This window comes from Homarus americanus, unplaced genomic scaffold (genome assembly GCF_018991925.1).
Source record: "Homarus americanus isolate GMGI-L3 unplaced genomic scaffold, GMGI_Hamer_2.0 scaffold28, whole genome shotgun sequence".
Lineage (NCBI taxonomy): Eukaryota > Metazoa > Arthropoda > Malacostraca > Decapoda > Nephropidae > Homarus > Homarus americanus.
In genome coordinates this window covers 1,720,171-1,741,294 of record NW_024742238.1, presented here as the reverse complement: position 1 = coordinate 1,741,294, position 21,124 = coordinate 1,720,171, and the positions used below count along the sequence as shown (strand labels likewise).

At 41.5% G+C, this 21,124-nt stretch overlaps 1 protein-coding gene and 1 non-coding gene across 2 annotated transcripts; one reads left to right on the top strand and one right to left on the bottom strand.

Annotated features, from left to right (window-relative positions):
• Positions 1 to 544: 544 nt before the first annotated feature.
• Positions 545 to 964, bottom strand: LOC121876547 (protein FAM200A-like). The gene has a single exon (XM_042381744.1). It carries the CDS (start codon positions 962 to 964, stop codon positions 545 to 547), a length of 420 nt encoding a protein of 139 aa, XP_042237678.1.
• Positions 965 to 11,629: 10,665 nt separating this feature from the next.
• Positions 11,630 to 11,700, top strand: Trnag-gcc. Its single transcript has one exon. It is a non-coding gene; the product is annotated as a tRNA-Gly (tRNA).
• Positions 11,701 to 21,124: the final 9,424 nt, after the last annotated feature.

The following is a 21,124-nucleotide window of genomic DNA, read 5'->3' as shown; positions in this document are numbered from 1 at the left end:
GTGAAGGTGTGACCCCAATGAGAACAGAAAACACAAAATGCAGGCCCAGGGTGATAGGGTTCAGCATACAGTGGAGGTAGGAGAGGGTGGGCCTCCACAGTGGTTGGGCATTCCCTTCCCTTCCACTTGACAATGACAGCAGCTTGTGGAGTCTTCCCCCGGTAATGTCGACATATACTGAGTATACTAGAATTAAAATCACACTTATCTTCGATGTCAGCGTATAGGGGGAAACGTTTCACTATGATGGCAACATTCATTAGCGTCTACTGGGGGGGGGCACCAGGACAACCCCGTCAAAGCCAACAGTACTAAGTGTTTCATAGACCTCAGGAGTCTGACACTTGATAAAGTTCCGGTTCTTACCTTGTCAGAATTGAATGTTGAGACCGTGCTGTCTACAGTACTTCATCATCCAATTAGAGTGTTCCTCTACAGTTTTCAGAGAGTCCTTGGGGAAGTGTGGACGTACCGTGTGACCCGTGGTGTGACCCAGCACGTTACCCGCCGTGACAGCCAGTGTACGCGGGTTCTCCTTTGGACATCAGTCTTCAAGATCGCCAATTTCGGTCGCCGGGCACTGAACCTCGCTACTTTGAAAAATTTGGTCTAGCCTGGTAAACATAACGACGTTGTTGACGTTGACTCGCCTGTGCCATAGTTTCATTTGCTGACAGAAGGCATTCATCTTATCTTGGACATCGATAATGGAAGCATTTTTTCCTTGTAGAGAGCAATTCAACATATTCATCTCTCGAAAGATGTCCGACAGATAAACTAGGCGTGCGATGAACTTGTCGTCACGAAAGGCAGCGTTGTCAGGGTGTGCTTTCGCAGCAAGAAAGTCCGCTATTTCTGATCGCAGTTCAAAAACTCGATCCAAAACCTTGCCGCGAGACAGCCATCTCACCTCAGTGTGCAAAAACAGTCCCACAGAGTCACTGCACAACATACACCCACTCATTGCGGCTTCTGGAGTGATACGGACAGTAAACTGACTCAATTTATATAAATCTAATCACTAGTGACTAATGGCAACTTGAGGCGAATACTTCACAAGTTGCCAAACGCGGCAAACGTAAGTGTTATAAGTGTTAAATACGAGGTTACCCCACCGTGCCAACAGAAGCATATTACCCCAGCCAAAATGTAGTTTTTACACCAGTTGGGGTAATTACCCCGAGTTTGAGAACCACTGGCTTAGGTCATCATATCCACCAGCCCTTGGCATCTTGGACACGTCATCGACGACATCTTGAAAACGTCAATCCAATGTCATAACAAGTCGCCATCTTGGATCTTCAATTCTATCAACAAGGAGTGACCGTGACATTTCTACTCAGTTGTGTGCTAAACTCGGTGAGCTCTACAGATTTCACCACCAGGCTTTCATTCAAATCTCGATTCTTCTATCAAGTCTACATAAATATGTATGCTACAGACTACAGTAGATTTATAAAACAAAAACATATTCTACAGCATACCATCATACGTCAGACGTCGTGATAGGATAGTTTTTAATTTATAAGTGCCTTACTACATATACTACTGACGTATTATTTTTACTTGCTCATTTACTGATACTTCACTTACTTTACTTATAATATAAATAAGTTACTGTAAATGGATGGGCAAGGTTATTGTTTAGTATAATCTTATTTTATTATATAGCAATTATGGATAGTTTTCTTATGTTACCGGGTTCAGACATTAAGGACTTGGCGGAACGTTATAATAGTGACTCTGAACACTCAGAAAACGTAGTCCCGTCTGACAGTGCCTGCTGGCGCTGGTATTGACACTGAACCTCTGGTAGATTTGCAAGGAACACATGCACATTCACTGCGACACACTTTCATTGAGAGTAGTGAACAATTTATTGATCAATCATTTGACGATTTACACCGTACCAAACTAAGGTCAGGTTTCATGTACGACATCAAACCTCATTTTGGGCCAGTTAACTCTCATCCTACACAGAAATACAGTGTGTCAGACACTCTTCCTTCACCTCCTGCAACCACTAATCCTCCAATTATATCTAAGTTGTCTAATAACTCACTAACCATGGCTACAGCTAGTTCCGGACATGTCATCTAACAATTCTAACATTGTACAGGTATTACCGTGCAGTGACCACATTCGCGAGTTCACGGCGGAAGATGATTATCGCGTAACTACATTTTTTAAGGCATGTGAGGATGCAATGCAGAAGATTTCTATCACGGGAGATGAGAATCGCAAGGCTTTTGTGAGCGGTCACATAAAGGAAGGTACAGGAGTTTTGCTAGTGAACATTTGGATGCTAATGGTCTTGCGGATCCTTCATATACTGAGTTTAGAAAGACTTTAATTGGTCTTTTTGAATTGGGAGCACTGGAAGGTCACCTGAATTGTATTTTTAGATGGGTTAACCGCCTTCCTCGTAAGGCTCGAGTAGAGGATACTATGAAAAGTGTCTCCATAGCGGGTGATGTTCATCAAGATATCAAAGCTAATTTCCGTGGTTCGACCTGGCTGGATGATGATGGCAAAATGACATTAGACAATTTTGCAAAATTATTTGAATTTGCTACTTTTCTATTGACGATACGCGACCCTGCGTATAATCAAGCAAAGACAGAAAATTATACCTGCATTGATACAATTATTGCTTACGCACATAAGATCGTGATTAAGACACCTCGTACTCCTCTAGCCAGGACGGTCACACCTGTGGCACCCGGTTTAACAAAGAGTTCCCAAGAACTCTGGCACAAAAGTCTAACAACTTTTAGTTTGTAAACACTGCAACAAGAAAGGTCATACAATTGACTTTTGTTACCAGCTCCAGCAAGGTGGTGTCAAACCCTAACACCACACAACCCCTAACACAAATCTACGACAGCGACAAGACCCACCCAAGTCTTATTCAGTAGTTGCTCAGGCCAAGTCTACTATGGAACCGACAGCTGATATGTGGTGTGTGTATCATGAATCTGCCTCCCATAATTCTGAAGACTGTCAAGTTCTCCAAAGATGTCAGAATATTCAGAATATAGGGTATGGGGTACCTCAGGTATCACTGAAGCGGACATCGCGTTGTCGCTATCATAATTAGTCGGGAGAAGATCAGCGTCTTTCCCAACAGTACCAACTCACAGCAGCACTTCTGTTGCAGCCTCGTTAATAGCGGCGCTGAACAAAACTGAAGTGTTATCTGTTCCGGTGAGGGTTGGTGTAATCAAACTTGCACTAGATGTAGATACGGGTGCGTGTACAAATGTACTCTCATTAGCGTCCTATAAAGAACTACAACGACGATCCCTAACCGAGATTTTAAAGTTCGACCTACTGACACCGATCTCTCAGGAGTTTCCGGTGCCCAGCTAGACATTACGTGAGTGGTGACTCTACCATTACGTTTTTCTAGACGTGGTAAACCATTTCCTTCAGAGTTTTATATAGTCAAGGACTTTTATTTGCCAGCTGACGGATTAATTGGTCTTACAACTCTAAAACACAACATGATAGATGTCCAGCCAAACCAACATACTATCACTGTTAGTGGTGGAACCTATCGTGTCATGCACAAATCTGTACCATTGCTCTCCGCAAGGGTGAATGTTTTATCCGGCGCTCCTACTACGAGGAAGTTCTTGGATCCCGATTCCCAGCGTGTCCCAGGTCCTACAGACTCATTTACCCAGCGTGACTACAGCAGCAAAAGTTGGATGGTAGTACCTGCAGTCTTAACAGGTACTTTCCATTTTCAGAATGAGGAAATCACCAGAGCCACTGTTTGCTTACCTGACGTATACACTGGGATTGACGTAGTCTGTCTTATGGAAACGTGCAGGGTTAAAGGCCTAGCATGTGAATCTACATTGAGTACGATTCGTCCTGGTGGTGTAACAGATGTCCTCGTTCTTAACAGAACAGGCACTACCAGAATATTGAAAGAGGGATGTTAGTTGTGTGATTTTCTGGTTTACCATAGTAATGTTGCGTTACAGCCTACACAACTCCCACTTAGTAGTGTTACACATACACTTACACAAACCAGACAGGAGAGGATAGATCAAATAACGCCACATGTTAAGGTAATTGATCACCCTCAAGGCAAGACTAAGTTCCTAGAGTTGCTTGCCGATTACAGAAACATTGCAGCCTTACCAGTGGAACAGTTAGGTCAGACAAGTTTAAATTCCCATCACATATCTTTAAAACAGGACACATATCCGATTTACATATCAGCTTATAGACTACCTCATAGCCAGCGAGCTGTAGTGCAAGTCATGGTTCAAGATATGTTAGACCAAGAAGTCACCACACATTCAAAGACTTCCTTTAATAGCCCACTGTTTTTAGTCCCTAAGAAGGATGGAGGTTGATACCCGGTCATTGATTTTCGGCGCGTCAACGAATATATTATCCCGGATAGGTATCCAATGCCTGTCCCGAGTGATATTTTGCAATCTTTAGGTAAGGATAATGCTGTGTTGAGCAACCTTGATCTGCTTAGCGGATATTAACAAATTCCTCTTGGCGAGAAATCTCGTGAGATTACTGCTTTTAGTACTCCATTGGGCTATTTTGAAGTTTTACGAATGCCATTCGGTCTCCGATATGCGCCACTGACTTTTCAAAGGATGATCAACACTTTGTATGCTGGTTTAATAGGTACCACAGTATGTGCCTACTTAGATCATCTCATCGTAGTCAGTAAGGATGTAGACAGTCATATTGCCAAACTCCATGAAGGTTTCCAGAAACTTTCTACAACAGGACTTAAAGTTAAACTATCTAAGTGTGATTTTTTTGAAATCCAAAATACATTTCTTTGGTCATGTAGTTGACGGTGTTATCGACAAGCACAAATTGTGCGCGCCGGCCACATGTTAAGTGAAGAAACTGTTTACAACTCAGAATAGCTTACTAAGCGAGATGGAGCTGGTAGCAGCTGTGTGACTGCCTGAGGGACAGTCTTTCGCCGTCTACTGTAAAGGCAACATCTGGATTCTCGCCCACAACATTTTCCCGCTGGACATTATATTTGTTCTTGTTGGTCTTACCATAGACCCCAAAACGTGAGTGTGATTGGGAACTGTTGAATCCTCTGAGAACTCTAAATAACTTTAATAAGTGTAATTATGTACTGTATATTGATCGTATTATTCAAACTGTGTCCTGATGTACCAGCAGTTGTTATATGTGAATTGTATTCAGCAGGTTTTGACCGAATTATACTCATTGCGTCAACGACAAGGATCTTATTGTCCTGCACAAACCAAAATCGCTCCAATGAGCGATTACAGACGGAGACGGCATTCATACAGTTGATGACAAAGTCAAAGATGTTACACAGTTCCCACGTCCTAAAACACTTAAGAAGGATGCAACTTTTGTCTGGAATGCTGAACAAGAGGATAGTTTTCTTGCATTGAAGACAACACTTACAAATGCACCTGTTTTAGCATTTTCTGGCTACACTCAACCATTTACTCTGTGTACCAACGCCTCAGGTCAAGGACTAGGCACTGTACTTATGGAGCCGGACACACGAGGAAAATATTGAGTAATTGCTTTCGCCAGTCATAATCTTAATGATGCCGAAACACGTTATTCAGTAACTCATCTAGAAACATTAGCTGTTGCTTGGGCACTGAAGACGTTTAAAGACTTAAATTTTGGTTATCCAATAACCATTCATATGGATCACGTGGCAGTGACAGAGCTGTTCCAAGGCAAAAACCTTTCAGGCAGACTAGCAAGCTGATATTTGACCATTCAAGAATTCAAACCCGTGTTCAAGTGTTTACCGCGACGAGCGAATGTGGTCGCCGACGCTTTGTCCAGAAACATAGCACCAGTGATATCTGTATCTTCGTTTATTCTCTCGCGATTACGGGATGAACAACGACTGGATCCTATGTGGTCTGCAGTCATATTTGCTCTAGAGTCGGGGGAGGAGACAGAACTTCCAAAGTTAACTCTTCCGTTCAGTCAATTTGAACTACGGCAAGACATACTCCATCGCTCCAACAGACAGCTCGCGGTATTGTTACGCAAATTGTCGTACCTGATACACTTCGTGCAACGGTATTAACGTTATACCGCAATGTCCCGAATTTAATTTAGCAGCTACTTATGAACAATTTATTGCGACAATCCATAATGCTCAAAATAAACACATCCCTAAAAGAAAATTCAGGTCGATACGGAACCAACCAAAATGGATGAATAATAGACTCTTAGATCTTCTAGGGAAAAAGAAAGGAGTATATAGAAAAGTTAAGAAAGGCAAAAATCACTTACTTGGTTACTATCAGAACCTAACAAGACAGGTAAAAACAGAAATTAGGAAAGCAAAGAGAAATTATGAAATCAAGGTAGCAAACGAATCGAAAAATAACCCAAAGCTTTTTATCAACTGTATAAATCAAAGGTTAGAGATACAATAGGTCCTATAAGAAGAAACTACGACCCAGGAGAAATGACTGATGATGAGTTAAAGAAATGTAGCAGGTACGTTTAAATAGTCATTTTCGCTCGGTATTTACAAAATGAAAACCTAACACAGTTTCAAGTTCATAAATTATATAACATTATGAAAGCCAGCGGTGATGAATATCAATATTGCACTAGTAACGATGTGCTTAAAGTAATTAACAAACTGAAGCCTCATAAATCGCCTGGTCCAGACGAGGTATATGCTAGAATATTAAAAGAATGTAGAGATGAGTTGAGTAATCCATTAGCAGGTTTATTTAATAAGTCATTAGAATCGGGCCTAGTGCCAGAAGCTTGGAAACTTGCAAATGTAGTTCCGATTTTCAAAAAAGGTGATAAATCAATTGCATCAAATTACCGTCCCATTAGTCTCACGTCAATCATAGGCAAGTTGCTAGAGTCAATTATTGCTACAAAAATCAGAAGCCACCTTGAAACATTCAACTTAATTCATTCTTCTCAGCGCGGGTTCACCCAGGGACGTTCTTGTCTCACAAATTTGCTTAGCTTTTTCTCAGAAGTATATGAAGCGGTAGATAATGATAAGTCATATGATATAATTTATTTAGATTTCAGTAAAGCATTCGATAGAGTCCCTCATGAGAGATTGATAAGGAAGGTAGAAGCACATGGAATAGGTGGATCATTATTAAAATGGATTAGGTCATGGTTAACTGGTAGGAAACAAAGAGTCAGCATAAATGGATTTAAGTCAGACTGGGGTGCGGTCAAAAGCGGAGTTCCCCAGGGATCTGTATTAGGCCCTCTGCTGTTTGGTATATTCATTAATGATCTTGATTTAGGTATAACTAGTAGGATTAGTAAATTTGTAGATGATACCAAAATGGGGAGAGTGATAAATTCAGACAGTGACTTTGAACACCTTCAAAGAGATCTAGATACCTTAACATGAGTGGTCAGTAGACTGGCAAATGAATTTTAATACTGATAAATGCAAGGTACTACAGATAGGGGAGACGAATACAAACGTTAAGTATAAACTAGGTAACACGGAAATAGAAAACTCAGATTGTGAAAAAGATCTAGGTGTATTTGTTAGCAACGACTTGAAACCTAGAAAACAATGTATTAGCGTTCGCAACAGGGCAAACAGGATTCTTGGGTTCATATCTAGGAGTGTGAGTAACAGAACTGCTGACGTTATCTTGAAACTTTACCTAGCATTAGTGAGGCCACACATGGATTATGCGGTTCAATTCTGGTGTCCATATTATAGAATGGACATAGATTCTTTGGAGAGAGTACAAAGAAGAATGACACAAATGATCCATAATATTAGAAACCTTCCATATGAAGAAAGACTGAAAAGCTTAGGCTTGCATTCATTAGAGAGGCGTAGAGTTAGGGGAGATATGATAGAGGTGTTCAAGTGGGTAAAATTAGGATTAACAAGGTAAAATGAATGTTCTGAAGCTCAGTAATAATATGAAATAACTAGAACAAATGGCTTTAAATTAGATAATTCCGATTCAGAAAAGGATGTAAGGCAAGCACTGGTTTGATGGCTAATAAATTTGGATATGTGAGATAAGGCTACCGAGTGCTATAGTAGGATCGGGGACGCTAGGGAGCTTCAAGACGAAGTTGGATAGGCACATGGAAGTGCTGGGATGGGTGTGAAAGGGATCTGCCCTGTATGGGCCAGTCGGCCTCCTGCAGTATCCCACTTTCTTATGTTCTTATGTAAGTAGGTCACCCCGGACGTGACATACGCCTTCGGGAAATTAAAAAAAAACTATTTTTGAAATACAATTAGAAGAGACATAGAGCAGCACATTGCAAAGTGTTTAGCGTGTGCTCCAATTCTCCAATATCCTACACCAGAACGTCCGCTTGACACAGTCGCCTTTGACTTGTTACAACTTCCGAGGAGTCATCAGGGATCCTCGTACGTACTAGTGTATGTCGATCATTTCTCTAGATTTGTGATTTTAGTCCCACTGAAGAATAAATCAGCCGAATCTGTGGTTCATGCCCTAGTTATGCACCTCATATGCCCTTTTACTACTCCCAAGGATCTTCTCTCCAACAACGGATTAGAGCCCAAGAATCAACTTTTAGCACAAATATGTCGATAATACGGCATCCAACAAAGTTTCATAACAGCTTATCATACACAGGCAAATGGCCTTGTTGAAAGAACCAATCGTAAAATCCTAGAGATCCTTCGTCCAATAGTGAGTCAAATGCACAATGCATGGGAGGATTGGTTACCTCAAGTCGCGGCCTCTATTAACGGGTCAATCAATAGCTCCACGGGAAATCACCCTACTATATTGTTTATGGCATAGACAAACGTCTGCCCTATGACGTACTTACAGGCAAACTATATCTACAATGTGGACGATTTCGCTACGAAGCAAATCAGCATCATCACAGACATTCATGGCCAAGTACGGAAATATTTAGCAGCGTCACGCGCTGAAATGATTTATAAGCGGCATAAACAGGCGATGTTGTTATGGTGAGAGAACCTGAACGGATCTCTAAGCTTTCGCCCAAATTTTCCGGTCCATTCCGCATTATCGCAAAAGAAACGGACAACAAATTACAAATTTTGAAACCAAATTCACAAACTTCAGACGTAGTAAATGCGGACAGAATTAAAAGGGGCCACCCAGATTTACTACCCAGGAATGTTAACGATGTCTCGGACACATCTGTTCAAAAATCGCAAACACATCAAGTACAACAAGTGTAGCTAATGATTAGTGTTTAAAACTACACTCTGGGAAGCAATACTTAGACGAATCCACCTTTTCTATAATGGCTTGGATCATCGTACTGCTACTCCTTCTCCTTTGTGGCACCACCGTGTTGACTTACACACCCACGGAAGTCCTGAAACCCAGTGCCTTAGCCGCACCTTTAGGATGGGTCCTCATCATTGAAGACGTCGTGGCCATAAAGAATGAGTTGCACGGTTTACTAAATATTCCGAGAGATGGAGTCTATTGATGCTCACCTCTACGTCAACGTCCTGACATTTCTACCATGGCAACACAAACTATAAATCTTCAGCAACTTCGTCTCAGGAACCTTCATAAGAATGTCGTCGCAGCTGGACGCTCTATTCCAGCATCTCAAGATAACACTGCTAAGAAGGCGCGTTTTCAAACACGACGAAAGCTTTGATTATATAATTTTGTTGGTCTTATTCAACGCACTTTATTTGGCACGGGAACTGCAGAAGACATAGGCAAATTAGGAGACAGTTTGAATATTGTTACTCAAGCAGTACATACACAGAATCGTGCTATACCTCAGACTTTTCATGCAATTCATTCTTTGGAATTAAAGGTTAACATTATTTTGTCTGAATCTAACCATTTATCTAGTTCTTTATAATTTGATGAATTCAGTGCCACACTAGAATGGATAATTTATTTTTTTCTGAGTTTCTGCATGCTACGGAAAATTCTGCCCAAGCTTTATCTACTAACAAGGACAAACTAATTGCAAGTGTAGTTGATGCAGGGTTAAGTCGCGTGGATGCACAGCTTGTGCCTGTACATACTCTTCTTGAAGCATTACAAATAGCCAAGGCGAGTTACCACTTAACTCCTATTTTCACAGATCAGGAGGTGGAATATTATTATCCTTTGTTAGAGTCAACTCACGCATAATGCTATACTTATCCACATACCCATGCTCTCTCAACGCAAATTTAATGCATGCCATTTAAAATCTTTCCCATTATATTCTAATGACACGCTGTTTCCTCTGGCTAAACCAACTGAAATTTTAATAATAAATGAAGACTACTCATTGTTAGTGGTGGATGATCCTAGGGTGTTGTCACGGTGTAAATCGTCATACCTACACTTGTATGTATGTCCAGCTTACGCATTCATTCCTGCGGCAGAAGGAATATGTGAATTGGCGATCATACAGACTAACGTTCGCACAACAATGAAGCAATGTCCAAGAAAACTGTTTCATGCACATCTACTTAATGTGCAATATTTTTTCCCCAGAGAAAACCACTGTCATTTTACAGTACCAGGATGGTGGTAAACATTTAGGTGTAAAAGGGTATTATAAGGCTCTGGACTATTGTGAAATCACCTGTAGTTCGTTGAAAACCTTGCCTTCCCATCACCATTTTGCACTGAATTTAAATATAACTTCCTATTTGATCCCTTTATTTCCGGGTCCTAATATGACTTTTAGTGAACTCAATATAGTTTCAGATAAATCAAAATTTATTTTTTACCTGAAGGAATCACATTTTTCTAATCTAGAAGATCACCTGCCATTCTATTTTTCACGGGGATTTGCTAAATACTCAGTTTAGCTGTTCCCACTATTGTATTAATATTATCAGTGATATCTTTGTCTTGTTATTATAAGTCAATATCATTAAAATTTACCATTGTACATAATATACGCTCCTGTAAGGCACTTCAGACTAGGGTCTCAAGTAGCGGCTCAACCCACGGTTGCAGCTTCCTCATATGCATGTAGGGATGGGGAGGTGAGAAGTGTATGGGTGGGAGGAGGAGGTGAAGAGTGTATGGAGGGAAGGGGAGGTGAGGAGTGTATGGGTGGGATGAGGAGGTGAAGAGTGTATGGAGGGAAGGGGAGTTGAGGAGTGAATAGAGAGAGGGATAGGCGAGGAGTGTGGGAAGGGGTTGAGGAGTGTATGGAGTGAGGTGGGGGGTGAAGAGTGTATGGAGGAAGGGAGAAATGAGGAGTGAATTGAGGAGGAAGTTAAGGATTTCGTTTGAAGAAGGAAGGTGATGAGAAGTGGGTGAAGATAGGATGAAAGGGGGAGTGAGTGAGAGTGAGGAGAATTATGGAGAATACGTGTGTGTGTGTGTGTGTTTGTGTGTTAACTAAATTATCCACACATTCCCTCCCCCTATATAACATTAATATAATCTATATAAATCTATCGTCAACAACCATATATCTCTGACTATATTTTCCTGCTATAAATCCACAACCCAACAAACAGACAGCAGGAGCTGAGTGTGTTGTGTATGGAAATTGGCTGATGTTTGTTTGTTGTGTTTGTAAATTGGGATTGGAAATGAAATTTGTATTTTGTATTAGTGAAGGGAAATAAAAATGGGAGTTAAATAATAAGTAAAACTTGCCTTTTCAAAAGTAAGCATCGGTGGTTCAGTGGTAGAATTCTCGCCTGCCACGCGGGAGGCCCGGGTTCGATTCCCGGCCGATGCACATTTTACCGTGAAGTAACTCATCAAGATCGCCAAAGCCCTTATGTCAGGGACGCCCTTGTACCAACGACGTTACTAGGTGATAGTGGTAACGGATGTGAGGGCGGAGGGGAGGGGAGGGGATGGTAGAGGAAAGGAGAGGGTGGCAGAGGGAGGAGGAAGGGGTCCCTGAGATATGCTAGTCACTGTCAGTTGATTGAGAATGTTTAAAAGTGAGTCACCAGACTGGTGCCTGCACGCCAGCACATCAGGTACCAACTTACACTACAGGTTCACTACAGCTAATACAACAGACGACAAAGTGATAATTTAATATAAGTTTATAAGCATCTCAGAGGACATTACTCAGTCGAGTGTTTATTTTGTTATTTTTTTTATTATTTATTGGACACCCCCCCTACATCCTTGTGTAAGGTGAAGCGCAGAAGCGTTTACAGCGCCCAACAGGGAAGCATGCTAAGTTCATACTTGCCTTATGTCTCATGAGTTGGGCGTAGAAGCATGAAGAGTCAAGGGCGTAGAAGCGTGAAGAGTCAATGGTGTATGTCATCAAGTTATTGGAAGCTCCAACAACTTTCCCTGAATACGAATTCGCAACTTTCGACTTACAACAGGTACCTACTTTACTGGTCGGTGAACAGGGACTAATGGGGGCTAGGAAGTAAGTCCAAAAACTTCCTCCGGACCGGGAATCGAACCCGCGACATCTTGCTTGCGAGGCAAGAGCGATACCGCTTCTACCACCGGTCCCCCCAGTCGAGTGTTTATGAGTGTTTATGTCCAGAGATAGCGGATGCCCCACAAGAGGTCACAGCCTCAGGTTAAAGAAGCCACAAGTAGAGAAAATTGTCATACTTGACCAACACTGGGACAGGTTCAGGGTGCATTCTAGAGCCAGTGTATGCTCAGTACTTACCAACAATGTGCCTGACTGTGCAGTAGTTCACAAACTTTTCAACTTCATGGACCAGCGGAGAGTGAACAAAATTCTGTGGATCGATAATTGTAGATATTATATATTTACAATATACTTAGTTCATATACAGTAAACCCTCGGTATTTCGTGAGATTGAGACCGATAATTACTGGGAAATATCGTTTTTGAGATACACCATTCTACAGTGTGGACGATGGGGTACGGGAACCGACAAAAAAAAAATGTCTTCAAGAGAGTTTATTTCCGTAAATATTGGCAGCAGCTCAGCAGTGAGGATCCATTGTGCTTACAGTATATTCTTGTCTTCTAATAATCTTTACGCGGCATCGTAGACGAATAGTTTTAAAAATAGTAATATATTAGATAAAGCAGAGAGGAACACAAGACATTCTACCCCCGTGACCGTCGGACTAAATTCAATAAATCGTCAATCGTCATCCGCCAGGCCACCAAGGACTCGAGTCAGCTGACAGTTGCCACAGATTAAATATAAATTAAACTTTACTAATTAACTGAACACACTCTTATTATTAATGATCACAACATTTAATAAAATTATGATTGGGAGCCACGGCCCAAGAGGATAAAGAAGGTCGGAAGGAGAAGAATCGACTCAGAGGAATGTGCGTTCAGTATTGACGGATATGATATATTTACGAACCTTTCTCAAGCAACTTGAAAGAGGTGTGTGGTTATCTATGCTAGGCAAGACCTTAGAGCCAGCTAGGTGAGGGTACAGGGAGAGGATGTTTTTGAAGAATCCAAGTGGTGTAAAATTAAATTAAAGGGGGAAGAGTTACTTATTGTCGGGTACATCTATACAGATCCCCAAACTGTAGCTTACCAAACCAAAGGACCTTAAGAGCCTTAATAGACAATGCAACATTGTTCAACCCTAGCCACCTCCTTATCATGGGGGACTTTAACTATGGCGACATCGACTGGAGAAATGAGAAGATGCCAAATTACATAAATAACCCCGCTACTCTTTTGGTTTAAACTCCGAGAGATAATTTTCTGTTCCAACATGTTAAGGACCCGACGAATCACTGAATGGAGCAAACACCCAAGCCACTGGACCCCATCATTACAAACGAGGAGTGTATGGTGGCACCAGCCACCATGTAATGTTGTCCTTCAAATTTAACTGTTACTCGGTTCACGACAAAACTAGGCCAAGGTGCAAATATTACAATGGAAATTACAACGGGATGAGGGAGGAGATGAGGGATATCCACTGGCCCGACTCACTATGATATAAGAACGCATAGCCAGTAAAGTGAACCATTTGATAGAGAAATATATACCCAAGACCAAACCTAAAGATGAACAAGGTGGCATTCGACAAAGTAAAGAAGAAAACCCAGAAATTCAAGGCGTAGGTCAGGTCAAACTATGAGCAGAGCAGGAGGATGAATGCAAGATCCAGGAACCAAGCAAAGTCAGAATGTAGAAGGGCTGAAAAAGGAGTTCCAGAGGCTGTTTGTACGCGTGGCCAAGTCAAATCCAAAGGCATTTTACCGCAATACAAAGTCGAAATTAATAACGCGAGTAGGAGTACCGGACCTGAGGCTTGAAGATGGTAGTTACACAGATTCTGACCAGGAAAAAGCGGAGGCATTGAATAGTTTCATTTCCTCGGTGTTCACAAGAGAGGATGCAAATAATCTTCCTGCGTTTGGGGACAGACGGTTCGACACAGCACTGACCCACATTGTGTTCACAGAAGAGGTTATAAGAAATAAATTGCCAAAGCTAAAGGTTCATAAGAATCCCGGACCTGACATGGTGCATCCCAGAGTGCTAAGAAAGTTGTGCAACGAGCTTGCTGAGCCCCTGAAGATCCTGTTCTGTAAATGCCTGCATGAGCAAAAGGTCTCCAGTGATTGGAAAATGGCTTAAGTGAGTCCTATCTTCAAGACAAGCGATTGTCACTCCACGAATAACTATAAACCAGAGAGCTTGAACAACATAGTAAGAAAAGTACTTGAGAGCATTCTAAGAGATACCATGATAGAACATCTACTACGAGAAAAACCTTGTAAAGGATTCCCAACACGGTTTTATGCCGGGACGCTCCCGCCTAAATATTTATGCTCAACGTACTAGATGTTTTGATCCAAGTTCTGGAGCAGGGTGGTAATATTGACAATATATACCTAGATTTTGCCAAGGCTTTCGACAGCGAACCCCATGAAAGGTTGAAAATTAAACTGGAAGGGTACAGGATTCGCGGAAGTGTCCTGGCGTGGATTGGAGATTTTTTCCATGATCGCAAACAGTGTGTGGGGATTAACGGCACGAAATCGTTATGCGTACCCATCACAAGCGGGGTACCACAGGGCAGTGTATTAGGTCCGCTGTCGTTTGTTTGCTTCATAAATGACATGTTTGCGGAGGATGCCAAGTTATTTGGGGAAATTAAGAACCAAGCAGAGTGTGAAGAGCTGCAGAAGGATCTCTGTGAGCTACAAGAATGGTCGAAGAAATGGCTGCTACAATTCAATGTCACGAAGTGTAAGAGGCTCCACCTGGGACGTACCAACGATAAGACGATAAGAAGACGTATCATACATCCCAACGGGACGAAAAAATTTCATTTATTGAGACAATGTGAAAAGTACCTAGGTGTGTATGTTGACAATGAATTGAAGTTCTCTGGCCATTGTGGGAAGAAGGTGAATTAGGGAACTAAATTATTAGGTCTTATAAGAAGGTCACTCAGATATCTAGATGGTCAGTCCTTCGTAACGATCTTCAAGAGTGAGGTTGTTTCCTAGTCTGGAGCACTGTCACCCTGGTCCCCGAAATATGCTAGGGACTGTCAGTTGATTGAAAATGTGCAAAGGAGGGCCACCAGGCTAGTTCCGCCACTTTGTCTACTCAGCTACCATGAGAGATTAGAGCGCCTGCAATTGCTTAGCTTATACTACAGACGGGCAAGGGGAGACCAAAATGAGGTGTACAAACATCTCAAAGGGTACTATTTTGTTGAGTGTCCTTACCTGAGCTGGCGGACGCTCGCCCCACAAGGGGTCACAGCTCAAGGTTGAAGAAGACGCAAGTCCAGAAACCTGTGAGGGGTTAACTTTTTCGGAGTGAGAGTTGTGAACTATTGAAACAATCTGCCAGAGTGTGTTGCGATGGCACCGAGTGTGAGCTCTTTCAAGACCAGACTTGACAAGCACTCGGGCAGGTTCAGATACATTCAGGAGCCAGTGCATGCCCAGTACTTGCCAACAGTGCGTAACAGAGACGTGACCGATCGTCCAAGCGGCTAACGAACTGATCAGTGGTGAAAAGGATAAAACTAAAAGTAAGAGAGATGGGGGAATGCGTCTATGATAAGGGTACTGTACCGTAGCGCATGTGGCGCAGTAGTCCAAGTTCTCTTTGTTATGTATCAATTTTCTCTTTGTTATGGCCAGTACACATGTACAATAAGGGAGATCTCACACTCAGGATGGAGGTGAGAAAGGAAACTCAGAATAGCGTAACTCTATATGTATTGTATGTACAATGCAGTGCTAGGGAGTTGCTGTGTGGTGAGGAACTTGTTGAGAAGAGGTCCTGTCCGTTTGAGAGCGTTGAGTAGAATAACCTTTTTGGTCTTGGTGTCTTTAGTTAAGATCGGAAAGAAGAAGGAAGACGCAGGGATTAGGCGGGGGAAATAAAAGTATAGATGTAGAGTTTAAAAGAATCTGGGCTCACTCAGATCGCTGCATGAAGTTTTTTCTTGTCGATATTTCCTGTTTATCATTGGGTCGTTAGACCTTTGTTTTTTTACTTTTAGTGTTTTCGTTTTGTTTGCTTTAACTTTTAAGTTTGCATGTTTTTTTTTATATGCGGTTTCTATATTTCTTAGCTGCCTCTCTGTGACTATGCAATAAATACAAGTGAGTTTTAATGTAAGTAATACAGGAGAAGAAGCAGTTAGTAAAGATAGTGCTGCTTATAGGAAGGTTATGTGTCGATGTGGTTGGAGAATCTTAACAGGTTGTCTTGGAGCTGGTGGATTTTTTTATTTATTAATTTATTTTATTTTTTGTTAGTAACACGGGAGTAGATTTGTGCAGATAGGAGTGCTTAGAGAAAGATTATTTATTAGGTGGTAGGAGAGTCCTGCCAGGTTCTCTTCTGGAGCTGGTAGGGGGCTCTTATCTTTTAATAAAGAAGGAAAAGTTGGTGGAGATGCCCTGCCAGGTTCTTGTGGAGCTGGCAGGTCACTCATCTTCTTGGTGATAGTTATTTTTATTTTATTGTTCTCTTTAAGTATACGATGGTAAGGGGGTTGGTCCTCCTAGTATTTTCTTACTAGATATGAACCATCGGTGTTCTGTTATTCGTTCGTTGTCGTTGTCCTCATTTAAGCAGTTTTGGTAGGTTTCTAAGTTTAGGTCTGTTAGTTTGTTCCAAATATTTTTTGCCTTGTTGTGGATTTCGACGTTTAGAAATTGGGGGTTTGTTCTATCATGTAATTGTTCGTTTATAATGCGGTCGGTGTGATTCGTGTTGTATAAAAATCTGAGGGCTTTGTTTTGGATTACTTGTAGGGACTTGATGTTTGTTTTGCTCAAGGTGTGTAGTGGAATTGGTGGGGAGTCCATTGTTGATTTTATCAGTGTTGTGTATATTTTCTTTTTGTTATTTGTGCTAAGGTTCCCGAATCTTTTTAGTTTCGCAAGTCTTGCCCTTGCGGCCCTGGTTTTATCTTTCAGAAAGTTTATATATCCTCTTTTTGTTACTTTTAGCTCCATCTTGGACTGGTTTTGAATTTTGCTCGGTGATGATCCTGAATTTGTCTTTGTTTGTTATTATTTTCCACTTCTTTTCAAAGTCATCCATGTTTTTTTATTGCGAGTGCTGTGTGGTGGGCCACTATATTTGGGTTATGTCGTCTGCGAACATGACATATTCGCTGCATGCCGCTGGTGGTGGAATGCCTGCTGTATATATTGCGTAAAGTGAGGGCGATATCAAATCGATCGAATCGATGGGTGAAGTAAAGTGTGAAAAGAAGCTGGTGCGTAAACTGGTGGTACGGGAACCGGACTTGAAGAATGATGATGGAGTTTGGAGGGACTTGGGGTTGGTGGATCGTGCAAGAAGAAAGGTGAGAAAATTGGAAAGTAGTAGTAGGGTGCTAGGTCTTGGGACTCAACCCAAGTGCTTCCGTTTTCTCATGTTTGTGTTTCAGCTAATTTTCGTCTTCGGTGCAATATTCATGTTAGGTGTTTGTATGTTTAACAAGTGTTGCAATTTTATGCCTTACATTTTCGTGTCTTGTGTCCTAGCCAATGGCGGGGAGTCAAGGGCAGGTACTTGTGTTTCTGCTAAGAACATCCCGTCATTTTATGATCGAATGTTGTAAGTGGTAGGGCTGCCAAGGTTGTCACTGGGGTAACGTTGCATTCTTTCAATAGAGTGGAGTTGGTGTGGGTTCGAGGGCTCTTCTTTTACTGCGAGGGAACCACGAGTGTTCTCTTCTTCCTTCTTCTGTCTCGTCCATCCATTCTGTGATTGGTCCTGCCTCTATTTCTTCTAACTTTGTCCATATTCTTTTTGAGTGTTGGTGAAGGTAAACGTTTAGGGGTTCTATTTGGGCTCGTTGGTGTAGTTGACAGTTGGTGACTATGTCAGGATATCTGATGTTATATACATCCCTTAGGGCTAAGTTTTGAATTGTCTGCAGTTTCTTTATATTTGTTTGTTTTATTGCATGTAGGGGAATTGGTGGATATACTAATTGGGATTGGACAAAGGCTCTATATAACTTTAACTTGTTTTTTTGCAGACAGGTTTCTGAAGCGTTTTAATTTAATTACCATGTTTCTGGTTTTTGCTAGTTTTTCGGTGATGAATGTTTTGCAGCCTTTTGTTATCAACTTCAGCCCTAGGACAGTGCCTTCCATGGCATATGGAATTTCTTTGTTGTCTACTATAATGGGGTCTTTTCTCCTTTTAGCGATTGGTATTACTTTGAACTTGTTGGTGTTAGTTTGTATCTTCCACTTTTTTCATACTGGTCGATTTTCTCTATTGCGTTAGCAGTATGTTGTGCCATGTTCTTCTGGATATACTTTATTACTGAAATTATTCCCACTAAATTTCAAGTCTGAGAGAAAATCATATTTGGGTGAAAAAACACGTAAGGGACCCCCTTACAGATTTTTTTCAGGGCCGAAACAAAGCGCAATATATGCGATTTTGTTCACAATCACAGTATAGGTTCTCCTGAGCATGCTGATTCCGAATCTTTTATCCACAGTTTGATTGTGGGATAATTAGAGGTCGTAATGACGCTTGGAATATTTTAATTATTTTTTTCCAATGCTTATTTCAGTACTCGCCAACTATTTGTTTCCGAGGTGATTGGTTGGCATTTTTATGTTCTTCTGGATGTACTTTATTACTGAAATTAATCCCACAAAGTAACAAAAAGAGGATATATAAACTTTCTGAAAGATAAAACCAGGGCCGCAAGGGCAAGACTTGCGAAACTAAAAAGATTCGGGAACCTTAGCACAAATAACAAAAAGAAAATATACACAACACTGATAAAATCAACAATGGACTCCCCACCAATTCCACTACACACCTTGAGCAAAACAAACATCAAGTCCCTACAAGTAATCCAAAACAAAGCCCTCAGATTTTTATACAACACGAATCACACCGACCGCATTATAAACGAACAATTACATGATAGAACAAACCCCCAATTTCTAAACGTCGAAATCCACAACAAGGCAAAAAATATTTGGAACAAACTAACAGACCTAAACTTAGAAACCTACCAAAACTGCTTAAATGAGGACAACGACAACGAACGAATAACAGAACACCGATGGTTCATATCTAGTAAGAAAATACTAGGAGGACCAACCCCCTTACCATCGTATACTTAAAGAGAACAATAAAATAAAAATAACTATCACCAAGAAGATGAGTGACCTGCCAGCTCCACAAGAACCTGGCAGGGCATCTCCACCAACTTTTCCTTCTTTATTAAAAGATAAGAGCCCCCTACCAGCTCCAGAAGAGAACCTGGCAGGACTCTCCTACCACCTAATAAATAATCTTTCTCTAAGCACTCCTATCTGCACAAATCTACTCCCGTGTTACTAACAAAAAATAAAATAAATTAATAAATAAAAAAATCCACCAGCTCCAAGACAACCTGTTAAGATTCTCCAACCACATCGACACATAACCTTCCTATAAGCAGCACTATCTTTACTAACTGCTTCTTCTCCTGTATTATTTACATTAAAACTCACTTGTATTTATTGCATAGTCACAGAGAGGCAGCTAAGAAATATAGAAACCGCATATAAAAAAACACATGCAAACTTACAAGTTAAAGCAAACAAAACGAAAACACTAAAAGAAAAAAAAACAAAGGTCTCACGACCCAATGATAAACAAAGGAAATATCGACAAGAGAAAACTTCATGCAGCGATCTGAGGGAGTCCTGATTCTTTTAAACTCTACATCTATACTTTATTTCCCCCGCCTAATCCCTGCGTCTTCCTTCTTCTTCCCGATCTTAACTAAAGACACCAAGACCAAAAAGGTTATTCTACTCAACGCTCTCAAACGGACAGGACCTCTTCTCAACAAGTTCCTCACCACACAGCAACTCCCTAGCACTGCATTGTACATACAATACATATAGAGTTACGCTATTCTGAGTTTCCTTTCTCACCTCCATCCTGAGTGTGAGATCTCCCTTATTGTACATGTGTACTGGCCATAACAAAGAGAAAATTGGTACATAACAAAGAGAACTTGGACTACTGCGCCACATGCGCTACGCTACAGTACCCTTATCATAGACGCATTCCCCCATCTCTCTTACTTTTACTTATATCCTTTTCACCACTGATCAGTTCGTTAGCCGCTTGGACGATCGGTCACGTCTCTGTTACGCACTGTTGGCAAGTACTGGGCATGCACTGGCTCCTGAATGTATCTGAACCTGCCCGAGTGCTTGTCAAGTCTGGTCTTGAAAGAGCTCACACTCGGTGCCATCGCAACACACTCTGGCAGATTGTTTCAATAGTTCACAACTCTCACTCCGAAAAAGTTAACCCCTCACAGGTTTCTGGACTTGCGTCTTCTTCAACCTTGAGCTGTGACCCCTTGTGGGGCGAGCGTCCGCCAGCTCAGGTAAGGACACAACAAAATAGTGCCCTTTGAGATGTTTATACACCTCATTTAGGTCCCCCCTTGCCCGTCTGTAGTATAAGCTAGGCAATTGCAGGCGCTCTAATCTCTCATGGGAGCTGAGTAGACAAAGTGGCGGAACTAGCCTGGTGGCCCTTCTTTGCACATTTTCAATCAACTGACAGTCCCTAGCATATTTCGGGGACCAGGGTGACAGTGCTCCAGACTGGGAAGCACCTCACTCTTGAAGATCATTACGAAGGACTGACCATCTAGATATCTGAATGAACTTCTTATAAGACCTAATAATTTAGTTCC